This window comes from Poecilia mexicana, unplaced genomic scaffold, assembly GCF_051168715.1.
Source record: "Poecilia mexicana isolate PSO_F unplaced genomic scaffold, ASM5116871v1 scaffold_12, whole genome shotgun sequence".
NCBI classification, from domain to species: domain Eukaryota; kingdom Metazoa; phylum Chordata; class Actinopteri; order Cyprinodontiformes; family Poeciliidae; genus Poecilia; species Poecilia mexicana.
In genome coordinates, this window is record NW_028263381.1 from 26,989,887 (window position 1) to 27,002,500 (window position 12,614).

The following is a 12,614-nucleotide window of genomic DNA, read 5'->3' on the forward strand; positions in this document are numbered from 1 at the left end:
AATAACCTGTCTATTTGTGAGCAGGCTATTATAAAGAAATGTCTATACTCCAGTTTCTGTTTATGTATTTGTCTTCAGTTTAATAATGAACTCTCACCTCGCCCAGTCATTTATATCATTTATATCCCATGTTGGCGACGGGATTTGACTCCTGCATTCGTCCACACAGAAACATCTACCAGGTATGTAACGTCATGATGCTCTTCGCCACCCATTTGCTGCGACCGGGATGATATGAAATTTATTTTCTGATATTTTCAGTAAAGCTACGCATCTAAAGCCACCCGCAGTGTTCAGTCTATCCGCTCACCGTGTAAATAATCCCGCCGTTCGCTCTGAACCAGCAGCTCCGGAGAAAAGCTCCCGTTATTTTAAGGATGTTTACTGGTCCCCCGAAAAACAACAAAAACCCGGACATTATCATGAATCAAAGTCCTCCCGGACCGAACTTGAAAAGTGAACGTTATGTTGCTAACACTTAGCTTCCGTCAACAACTCAGGCGGAAGTGAGAGCGCAAATAAAGTCCCGGCAGGAACACGGTGCGTTAATTAAAACGTAATATTGACGCTTCGAGGCAGGTAAATTTTTCTCGAAGAATTTTAATAATCGAGGTACTCGAATCACTCGACGAATCGTTTCAGCCCTACATTGTAGTATATTTATGATGTGAACTTTAAAATGTGCAATTTATTAACTTCCGCCTGGTGGTCATTTAAAATTGATAACGGGTCAATTTGCTCACAGTAACTGATGTATGTTATGATCTTTAAAGTCAAACTCAGAAAAATTAAGATACAGTCATAATAATGGGACTTTATTCCAGGTTTATTGCAACTTTGTTTTAATTTATTATTATACAGGAATAAGATTTTTTTTTATTCGTGCTATCAATGCTAATATGGATTTAAATCTTTTCATTTTCTAAAATTTTATTTTAAATTAATTTTAAAAGTGAGAACTGAGTTTTTACCGTCTTTGTTGTGGAGAAGATGTTTAATGCTGCTGAAGCTCCTGTTTGTTGTTCTTCAGCCTAACTGTTAAAAACTTACTGGCGTCTTTCTTAGCCAATAGGAACACGGCACTATGAGCGCTCACATGTCACCCAGCCAATAGGCGCGCAGTGGGCGGGGCTTCGTTCCCGGCTAACGTAAGCGTTGTTTGTAGGAAGAAGAAGCCGATTCTGGAAGCCATTACGCTGCGCTCATAAAGTGAGCAAATCGTACTATTTTTGCGTACATTACGCACGCTTACCTCCGTCAGGAGCTTCTCCCGCAGGTATGGCTTCGGCCGCCAAGAAGAGGAAGATGAATTTCTCGGAGCGGGAGGTGGAGATCATCGTGGAGGAAATAGAGAAGCAGAAGCAGACTCTGGTGAGCCACTTCAACGCGGGAGTCACACACATGGCCAAGAACAACGCCTGGATGGACATCCTGAAGAAGGTGAACGCCGTCACCACCTGCCCGCGCGAGCTGCCCGAGGTCAAGAAGAAGTGGTCCGACATGAAGACCGAGGTCCGCCGGAAGGTGGCCCAGGCCCGGGCCGCCATCGAGGGCACGGCCGCGGACTGCGCTCCGGTCCCGGTCATCCTGACCGCCATGCAGCAGCGGATCTGCAACCTGCTGGGGGAGGCCACCATCATCAGCTTACCGGCCGGGGACCCGGAGGCGGAGATCAGCCTGCCGGTGGCGGTGAGCGCCGCGACCACCGTCACCCTGACGGAAGGTAAACACGGCGGGGTCAGAGGTCAACAACGCCACAAATACTCTCATAATTAATACGTCATATTTAATAATAACACAAATCTGACTGGAAATCATAAATTGATTGAAAAACATTATTAAAAAATTATTTTAAAACATTCGTAAATACAATAAAAAATAAATTTGAAAGTTGTTTTTAAAAATAGATACACTGATGGTTAAAAAATCAGAAACTTATCAAAATTAATTAAAATAAAGAAATTGGCAAAAAGTCATTGTTAAAATAACTAGTAAAACTATTACAACAAATAACACTCAGTACATTATATTTAAAAGTAAAATAACCTTTGAAAAACATTAGAAAAATTTATTTAAAAAATTTGGTAAATACATTTTAAAAAAGAAAAATAAGTTAAAATTAATTATGAAATAAAAACTTAAAAATAAAAAGATGATCAGACGATTAAAAAAAAGGGATTTCAATAAAATTAGACTTGTTGGTAGAATAAAGTTAAAAGGGTATCACAAATTTATAAGCAGATTTAAAACAACAAAATATAAATAAATAAAGGAATAAATTCAAGTAAGCATATGTTAATAAATATAAAAATCAATAAATTACAACTTAATTAAAATAATTTAAGGACAGATTAAACAAAAAAATCATTACTGTTAAAAAAAAAAATATATATATATATATATATATATATATATATATATATATATATATATATATATATATCTACTGAAATTTGATTCTGAATTACTGAAATTTTTTATTATTATTATTATATTGCATCCTTGACAGTTTTTCCCCCAATTCAGCAACCCATTAATGACGTCAGGCTCTAAGCCACATGTGTCAAACTCAAGGCCCGCGGGCCACATGTGGCCCGCCATGTCATTTTATGTGGCCCCCCCAGCGTTTTATAGGTCCATGATTGACTTAAACTAGGTTTTGAGCACGAATTGACTACAAACTACATCTCCCACAATGCATTCCGATTGTTACCAGCCAACATTACGGCTTCTCGCCACTAGAGAGCAGCAGAGTCACCTTAAGCTGCTTATTGATTTTCCCAGCGAATAAAACTGAGACTTCGACAAGCTAACATGAAAACGTCCAAGAAAAGAAAAATCGATCTACAAGTAAGACTGTGAATGAAGATGTGTGAGTTGGTGTCAGGGCGGCAGGTCGCGCTAGACTTTTTTTGTTATCCGTTATCTTGACCGACAACATAAAAAAAAAAAAAAAAATTGGCCCTGTACTATTTTTATCCGTGAAATTATAATCATATTAACATCGGCTATTTAGCCGCATTTTATGCGGTTTAGTGAATATTCACCGTGAATCCTGATCCCATCACAAATTAAGCAGATAAATGCATCTACATTTTTCTCCGTAGTGACAAAAAAACCACTGACTGAGGCCCCAATAACTTTTAATAAATTAAATTAAGCGACTTCACTTAAATTAGCATCACTTCACCCGCTGGGGTCTGAACGCACTTCCTCCTGGTTCCTATCTGCAGAAAAATCTGCGCTAATTCATCAGTCAGTTGAATCTGTCTGATCCAAACAGATCAACTGAACTCTGAGTGTTTTACCCTGAGCGGTCCGGTGTGCGCGTTAAGGATTTTTTTATTTTTTTTTCGCTTCTCCGAAACGGACAGATGTCACGTCTGCAGCTCCTCCAGAGCGGCTCTCCTGGGTAACGTGAACCCAGAAGGCTCCATTTGTTAAATCCGCTGGATGAGTTTCTCCCAGCGGTTTTTAATTCTTCGCAGTGGCGTAGCGTAACTGCCTCCGCAGTGGTTGAGCAGCGGACTGCGCATGTTACAGTCTAATTAACTTTTGCATCGTCATTTATTTCCTCAAGATAAACTGCCGGCTCCTCAAATGGATTAACACAAAGTTGCATTCTCTTTAGTTTTCTCTGGTCTGTAATGGAGACTTGAATTTAACGCGCCATTTCAAACAAAGGTTTCGAATGCGCTTCCTAACCAGAAGCTCCAAAGCGTTATTTAACAATATGAGGTGTTCAATTTATTTTTAACATTGTATTTTCATACATTTTATGCTAGGGGTGCCCAAGTCTAGTTTTTCAGAGCTACCATCTGCAAGATGCGTTCCTTCTCTAACACACCTGGATCATTTACTCATTATAAGGCTCTACAGAACTGAGTTGCTGCTAATGAGGGAAGTCAACCTTTTGTCTGGGGTGTTTTAGCAGGGATGCATCTAAAAGTTGCAGTCTGAAGGACTGCAGCTGGGCACTCCTGATTTGTACCGTCAATGTGGCCCTTTGAGGGGGGCCAATATGCTGAAGTGGCCCTCGGTGAAATTGAGTTTGACACCCCTGCTCTAAGCGCTGGTGTTGATCTGAATGAGACGCTCTGATTGGTGGATCTGTGATGATGTCAGAACCCAACTGACCCCTCATGTTTTTTAACCTGCCGTCCTCCATGTTGTTCAGCTCTTCCAGGACCAGCAGGGGGCGTCTGTGAGGAGCCCAAACCGCTGACCGGTAAGTTCCCCGTCCCGGACCTGCTGAGGTTCTGGTCCAGATCTGAGCTCAACCTCTCCGTCTTCAACCTCCAGCTGAAACCACGTACCACGCCCTGGAGGACGGTGGCGTGGTGGAGTACTGCACCGCCGCCGCCGTAGGAGACTCCGCTCCCGCCGTGATGGCCACCGTGGAAACGCCGGTGGAGATGCTGGCGCCGTCGCTCGCCTCGCCCGCGCCGCCGCAGGCCAAGCCGCAGGAGCTCAAGAGCCGCATCGCCCTGAACTCGGCGCGCCTGCTGCAGGAGCAGCGCGTCACCAACGTCCACATCCGCCAGATCGCACAGCACCTGGAGGGGCAGAACGAGCTGCTGCAGGTGATGCGGCGCTGCCAGGAGGCGCAGGCGCTGGCGCAGGAGCGGCAGGCGCAGGCGCTGGAGGGGACGCAGGCCGCGCTGCTGGCGCTGGTCCAGATGCTGCGCCCAGCGCTCAAAGACCTCAGGAAGTTCCTGCAGAGCGGGGCGGAGCCGGCGCCCGCGGCGACGGTGGCGCCCGCGGCGACGGGGACGCCGCCTGTCGGTACCGCCGCCGCAGAGGAAGAACAGAGCAGGTGTAAGAGTCCTGCTGCAGCGCCGCAGCGACCCGACCCGCTGGAGGAGACTCACTGACCCAAAACCTGTTCTGACCCGGTTCAGGCCTGCGTCCAGTGGTTCAGATGTTTTCTGACCTGTTTCTAAGCTGTTTCTTATCCGCTCTGACCCGGTTCTGATCCACTGGAGGAGATTCGCTGACCCAAAACCGGTTCTGACCCGCTGGAGGAGTCTCTCTGACCCTGTTGATACCCGGTTCTGACCCAGTGAAAGAGACTAATTGACCTGGTTCTGACCCGGTTCTGACGCTCAGCCTGGTTTTACAGGCTACAGACAGGAAGCTGCAGTGCTGCAGTTGGACCACTGGGGGGCGCTGTGTCCCTACAAACTCCATGTTTTTTTATGAATGCAGTTCTGTTTTTAATAAATAAAATCTGACTTCTGGGTTTTAAAGCTAAAACTGAACAAAGTGTGTGAAGGAAATGACATCATCAGTGTGAGCGTCGCTATGGAAACAGGTTTCTCAGTTTCTGCTCTGGAGCATCCAGCTGGTTGTTAGTTGTTCACTTTCTGCTTCATTAAAGTTTAATTTAAATTTTCCTCCAAATTTCTCCACATTAATTCCAAAGTTTGTTTGGAGGAAACCAGGCCGTGGATGCAGTGAAACATGGTGGTGGCAGCATCATGCTATGGGGATGCAGGGGCTGACAGTCGTCAACATCTGGAGGGAAAATGGCCGCCAGTCGTCTCCATCCAACCTGATGCAGCAGAAAAAGAAACCTGAAGATCAGAGTAACTGGAGGCCGGAGCAACAATTTCTGTGAACAGATTCTGAAATGAATTTATTTTATATAAATGTTATTTAAAGTAAATATTACTGGATATTAATTAGGCATTTAATGTTACATTTATTTATTTCATTTTTTATTATTTTGTCCGTTTGGGCCTCCGTAGCTCAGGGGTCACATAAATATGACTGGTCTCATGACCCTCTTTAGTTTTTAGTTTAGTTCTTAGTTTTGTACTTTGGTTTGATGACTGCGCGCTCCCGCGGCGCTGCGCGGGCACGGCGGGCCGCCTCTCTCTTTAACCCGCTCGGTTCGGTTCGGCGCGCCTCTGACTGCGGGGCTCCGCTGCGGGGACGAACCCGCACGTCCTGAAGAGCAGAACCAGGAAGTTCGGAGTTGGGATCCGGTTCTGACCCGGAATGACGCGCTGCGGGCGGACTGTGCGGTGAGTTTAGCGGTGTTTGCGTGGCAGAGCGGTTCTGGAGCTGCTGCGGTTCGGAGTTGGTCCGGACCGGGATAACGTCCTGTTTCTGGTCCCGGTCAGCAGGAACCACCAGGAATGATTCACCTGGAACACCGACTGGAATTCTGCCTTCTCTAGAACCGGACCCAGTCTTTCCCTGCGCGGTTCGGCTGCGGGGTTCGGCTGGTTCTCTCTCTGGGGATCATGGCTTTTCTGATCAAGAAGAAAAAGTTTAAGTTCCAGGTCCACTTCGTCCTGGAGGAACTGACCGCGGTTCCGTTCGTCAACGGGGTTCTGTTCTGCAAGGTTCGGCTGGTGGACGGTGGGGACTTCAGCATCTCCTCCTCCAGGTGAGTCCGGCCGCTTCCTGACTGGTTCCTGACTGGTTCCCAGTCAAACCGCTGACTCGACCCACTTTCTGCTGACTATTGTAGGCTCGGTTCGGTTCGGTTCCGGATGGCTTGACGGCCATAAAACCTGCGACCTTTAGTTCGTCATGTTGATCCGCCTCACACACCCTGCGGGAGCCGGTTGCTCCGGGAACTCCAGTTTCAGACATAAAGAACGTTCTTAACCCGCGTCCAGCCGACAGTATAACCGGATCATTTGCCTCAGTCCTCTGCGCACAAGGCGCAACGGAACCAACACGGTGTTCAGAACATTTTCCTCCCAAACCGTTTTCTGTTTATTTAGGTGATTTTCTGTAGTTGCCACTAACAATTATGATCCTCAGTTTTTCTCACGATTAATTGATTATTCCAACGATTAATCAATTATTCTGGCAATACATTTTTGTGACAATTAATTATTCTGATGGTTACTGTAACAATTAAGTAGATAAAAAAATTGTCACATTCTGCACATTTTTCATTTAACTATTTAATCCTCTTTTATATAATAGAAATAAATTAAAAGATGCAAACAAACAAAAATAATTTTTAAATAAGAAAATCAACATTTCCTTTGGTGAAGGTTTGATCGTTTGCAGCTAACCGTTCTGACATCATGAAAAAAGCTGAGCTGAACATCAGACTGACTGTCCAGTTAACGATTAATCGATTAGTTGACGATTACTTCAGAAATTGATTAATCACAATTAAACCGATCAATCGTTTCAGCCCAATCCTTTTTTTTTAATCTTTAAATATCCTGTCGGTTTCCAGGCTGTTGGAGGAAACAGGAAGTTTACCAAAAGGCATCAGAACCAGAAATAAAAGCCGACTCATCCTGTCAGATGATCAGAAACAACCGACTGAAGCTCTGGTTTGTTGTTTAGCTGGAAACGCAGAAATGCACCGATCAGGCCGATACCGGCTGATACTGACCGATACTGGCTGATACCAGCTGATACTGACCGATCAGGCCGATACTGGCTGATACCGACCGATACCGGCTGATACTGGCTGATACAGGTCGATATCGATTCCTGGTTTCCTTTGAGCTCCAACCGACCAACTCCAGTTTTAACCAGTTCGACTATTTTAATTTTAAAAAGATGGATAAAGTCCTGCAGCTTCTTTCCCCTGGGTCTCAAATTAAATGTGAGAGGAGATGTTGACTCAAAAGAACCCGGTTCTGTTCCAGCCTGACTCAACAGAACCCGGTTCTGTTCCAGCCTGACTCATTCCTCCCAGCAGCACCGGTCTGGACTCATGACTTCATCTGCTCTCTGCTGAATCGTTCTGTTAGCAGTTAGCAGTTAGTTTTCCTCCAGCCTGATCAGTTCCTGCCACACCTGGAGTCACCTGTCAACGTGGAACAGGAAGAGGAACCGCCACTCGGTTATACTGAATATGGAGAAGTGCAGGAAGATGCTAATCCTGAAGATTTTAACTTCTTTTCTGATTCATTTGTTGTTGTTTTTAAGGTCACAGATCAAACAATTATCACATTTTTAAAGATTTGGTTATTGATCTGTTATTATATTTAAAAACAACAACAAAAATAATCTACCAGATGGGTTTTATTCCCTCCATTCAGGCTGTTTTGCTTTGGAAATGAGTTTCCAGTTCCACCATCTAATCATGGATTTGTCTTGTTTTTACATGTTCAGTTCTTTGTTCCACCTTAAATATTCTCCTTTGCTCTGGAACCAATAAACTTTTATGAGCTCAGATTCAAAACAACTCAGCAATGAGACACATTGCTCTCAACATAAATGCTCAAAACTCTGATGTTTATCTTTTTAAACCCTCATAAAAAATCAAAGGTTCATGTTCTGCTGACATATTTAGTTTTTCCAACAAAAAACAGCAAAAAAAAAATAAACAGAACAGTTTTACGTATGTGGATAAGCAGCTAGCATAGGCTACATGCTACATAAAACATCATAAAACTGTTTTTATTTTAAATTAAAGTCAAAGGCTGATTAGTTTCTCTGTTATGAAATCAAAGGTTTCATGTTGTTTATTATTCTAGCTAACTAGTTTAACAGCTTTGCTGCTATGCTGCCTAGCTATGGGCAACTGTTTAGCCACTTGCTAACAAGATGTTAGCTACTTGCTTGTAGTGAATGATTCACACACACACACAAAAAAATTTTAGTAAATAAGTTGAATTTCCAAACTTGCTGTGTGCATGTAGCCTCTGTTTTAGCTACTAGCATGATGTTCCTTAAAATGTTTACACTGATATTTGAAACTTTAAATGTCTGCAACATTTTGTGATAGTTCTTAGCATTAGCTAGCTTTAGTTGGTTGCTTATCCATTTGTTAGTGATTTACCAGCTTGTTGTGAAGTCGTTACCTTGCTAGCTGTTCAGCTAACCGCTGTTACATCTTGTTCTGTGTTATTTTCAGAAACAATAAGAGTAAAACTACTGGGCTTTTTGCCACTTTGTAATTTTAAACCTTTAATTTAGATTGATGCTATAAATAGTCAGAACACTGAGAGTGAAATATTTATAACTGTTTCATCAGAAAACATCGATGAAAACAGTTGGTCACATTTTCAGAGGTGCGTTTGGAGAACAGGCTGTGATTTCCCAGCCGGGTTGAAACCGTGCTGGAGCAGAAACACGTGTTGATTCAGGGACAGAGTATCTGGGCTGCAGCGGGTCAGCCTCATTGTGAGGAAAGGCTCTGCCTCACAAAGGTGTGCCTGTGTGTCCAGGTGGGCCGGGCCGACAGCAGAGAACCTGCAGAACCAGTCGCTCCGCCTGGCTGCAGCCGATGGGGGTTTAACACATCAAAACCGTCTGAGGGAAGGAAGTTCCCAGAGCATGAACAGGATGAAAAATGTTTACTGACATTCAGAGTCAGAAATGTTTTAACTCCTGAGGAAAAACTCGGTTAAACATTAAGTGTTTCCTCTCACGATGAAGCGTCACGCCTGGGGAGCTACGCAACCGCCGCCATGAAATATAAAATATGAGCAGAGATGGATAACCGGGTCAGGCTCAGGCAGGTTCTGAGAGGAGAACCGGGTCGTTTAGTTTTTTGAAGAAAAGTGGTTTGATTTGTCCAGTCACCTTATTTTGTAAAAACAATAACAAACGTCGCTGAATGTAGCGACGAATCGTTCGTCTTGGCCACTCCCAGTTTAACCCCCTGTCTCTTGGCTCCGCCCACTTTTGGGGGTGGTTCCTCTGGGGGCGGGGCTAAGCTTTCGGGTCACTCCGGTCTGTAATAACAGAACCAAGCAAACTTACACAAAGTAATGATCAGGAAACTCTGAAAGCTGAACTGAAGATTTCTTATTTTCATCGCACAAAACTACCGATCCTGTAGATCAGCAAAAAGTTTCAGATTTAAAACCCAGATACTTGAACTTCCTCTTCTGTCAAACCTGTTCTATGATCTGTTCTAGGATCTGTTCTAGGATCTGCTCTAGGATCTGTTCTAGGATCTGCTCTATGATCTGTTCTATGATCTGTTCTATGATCTGTTCTAGGATCTGTTCTAGGATCTGCTCTAGGATCTGTTCTAGGATCTGTTCTAGGATCTGTTCTATGATCTGTTCTATGATCTGTTCTAGGATCTGCTCTAGGATCTGCTCTACGATCTGTTCTATGATCTGTTCTAGGATCTGTTCTAGGATCTGCTCTAGGATCTGCTCTACGATCTGTTCTAGGATCTGCTCTAGGATCTGCTCTACGATCTGTTCTAGGATCTGTTCTAGGATCTGCTCTAGGATCTGCTCTACGATCTGTTCTAGGATCTGCTCTACGATCTGTTCTAGGATCTGCTCTATGATCTGCTCTAGGATCTATTCTACAATCTGTTCTACGATCTGTTCTACGATCTGTCCTACGATCTGTTGTACGATCTGTTCTACGATCTATTCTACAATCTGTTCTACGATCTGTTCTACGATCTGTTCTACGATCTGTTGTACGATCTGTTCTACGATCTGCTCTACGATCTGTTCTAGGATCTGCTCTAGGATCTATTCTACAATCTGTTCTACGATCTGTTCTACGATCTGTTCTACGATCTGTTGTACGATCTGTTCTACGATCTGTTCTAGGATCTGCTCTATGATCTGCTCTAGGATCTATTCTACAATCTGTTCTACGATCTGTTCTACGATCTGTTCTACGATCTGTTCTACGATCTGTTGTACGATCTTTTGTGCGATCTGTTCTCTTTGCTGGTCTATTCAGACAGCAGATCTGATATCAGAGATCACGTATTTCACGTCTGCTCTCACTGAGATCTGCTCTCTCCAGATTCTTTGAGTTTTAATCTGTAATTCAACTTGATGGACACAAACTTTCATGATCAGTTCAGAGATTTTCTTCCTCATTTCTTTTGAACTGAATCTCCTGTCTGATTCTGATCGTTGATCCTCTGACATGGAAACTGAAACCTGTAGCATCATTGATAACCTTAAACTCGTCCTGCTGCTGCGAGTCGAGGTGAAGCTGAAACAGTTCCTGTCGGAGTTGCTGATTCAGTCACAGCTGATGTTTGCTGGGTTTGGTCTGATCGTAGCGATGTGAGCGCAGCGAGCCGGACGGATAAACATCCATCTGTTTGCCGTTAGCAGAGGAGGAAAACCCCGTCGTAAAGTCAGATCATCTTGGCTCTCAGCCTTTTCTCTGGAGAACTGGGTTGTTTTCTTTTCCTTTCGCTCTAACAGGTTAACTGTCGAGTCTTCGGGTTTGTAGACCTTTAAGAGATGCTGTGATGACATCATGACCTCTTTTATTTCACATCAAAAGCTGATCTCTCATATTCTTGTTTTTAATAAAGGTTTTGCTTCAGGAAAATTTAATTTACAAACTGAAAAGATGAACAGCTAAGATGATAAAGTAATTAGCTTGTACCCACTTGCTAACAAGTTGTTGTGCTGAGCTTTTTTAGGCACTTGTTAGCTGTTTGACCTCTGACCTGTTTGGTTGTTTCCTCTGTAAGCTGCTAAGCCTCGTCCAAATTAACTATTTAAGCCACCTGCTAACGAGATGCACACCTTTCAGCTAACTATGTAGAGCTACATTTACACAAAGGATATTAGCCTAATGAGCTACTTGGCTAACCTGACAACTCTGGAGAGTTTCTAGACAAGCAGGCAATCTTTTAGCTACTTGCTAACATGCTATTAACATAGCTACAACCAAACTGTTTGGCTTTTTGCTAGCGCCTCTTAACAGCAAGCAGCTTAGCTTATTTCATTACTTGTAAATTAGATGTTAGCCTCTTACTAATGAGAATTAGCTTTTTGTTAGCAGGATCGTTTGGTACTTACTACCAAACTATTTAGCTCCATTACTTGCTAGCTAGCTGTTAGCTTTAGCCACATGTTGCCAAGATTTTAGCTATTTGCTAGCAAACCATTAGCAGTTTAGGATCTTTATGTCTAATATTCTAGAAACAGGAATAAAGTGATTATTCTAATGTTATTTTTACCAAAGCAGGCAAACTCTGAGGATGTAAAATAGTTACACACAGTAGAAAACTTTTACAGAAAGTCAACATACTTAAGATTCATAAACAAAACATAATTTAAATAATTTTCACTGATTCTTGGAATATTTTATTTATTAATGCAACAAGCTGCTTACAGTTGCTTTGAGAAGAATCTTCAGTTTCAACTCTAAATGAAGTGTGTGTGTGTGTGTGTGTGTGTGTGTGCGTGTGTGTGTGTGTGTGTGTGCGTGTGTTCTGCAGGGAGGAGGTGGAGCAGAACTGCGTTCGATGGGGGAAGAGGTTCTCCTTTGTGTGTAAAATGAGCGCCAACCCCATCACTGGAGTGTTGGATCCCTGCATCTGCAGAGTTTCTGTTCGCAAGGTAAACATGGAATCACGTCCAAACTGCTGTGGGTCTGAAAACGTGTCTGTTGTTGTTGCTGTGAGTCGCATGCTGGGATTCGCTGGGATCAGGATGAGGAATCTAGAATTAGTTTAAGTATTCTGCAGAAATAAAACCAGAAACAGGAAACCACAGAGTGGACATTTCCCAGTGGGACCAGGGAAAGGATGGTGGTCATCAGGACCAGAATGCATCTGTCCACAGAGCGTTCAAGGTTTTCATCAGTGGTGGGCAATGCTAACTAAAAAACTAGCTGCGCTAACCCTACAACACATCATAAAACGCTTTACCGACATGTTACTTAGCAAAAGCTAA

General features: G+C 43.4%; 2 protein-coding genes across 3 annotated transcripts in view; both read left to right on the forward strand.

Moving 5' to 3' along the window:
- The first annotated feature begins 947 nt into the window (after window positions 1-947).
- naif1 (nuclear apoptosis inducing factor 1) lies at window positions 948-5,403 on the forward strand. The gene is made up of 3 exons (XM_088011234.1): window positions 948-1,723; window positions 4,178-4,228; window positions 4,303-5,403. The coding sequence occupies exons 1-3, from the start codon at window positions 1,279-1,281 to the stop codon at window positions 4,872-4,874; spliced, it is 1,068 nt and encodes a 355-aa protein (XP_087867360.1). The 5' UTR covers window positions 948-1,278; the 3' UTR covers window positions 4,875-5,403.
- Window positions 5,404-5,712: 309 nt separating this feature from the next.
- The window catches only part of LOC106924599 (early estrogen-induced gene 1 protein-like), a 14,556-nt gene continuing 7,654 nt past the window's right edge, over window positions 5,713-12,614 (forward strand). For both annotated transcript variants that reach the window (XM_088011233.1, XM_014998401.2), the window contains exons 1-2: window positions 5,713-6,397; window positions 12,158-12,278. In XM_088011233.1, coding sequence (XP_087867359.1) covers window positions 6,252-6,397; window positions 12,158-12,278 — 267 coding nt within the window. In that variant the 5' untranslated portion in view covers window positions 5,713-6,251. The remainder of the gene's footprint in view (window positions 6,398-12,157; window positions 12,279-12,614) is intronic.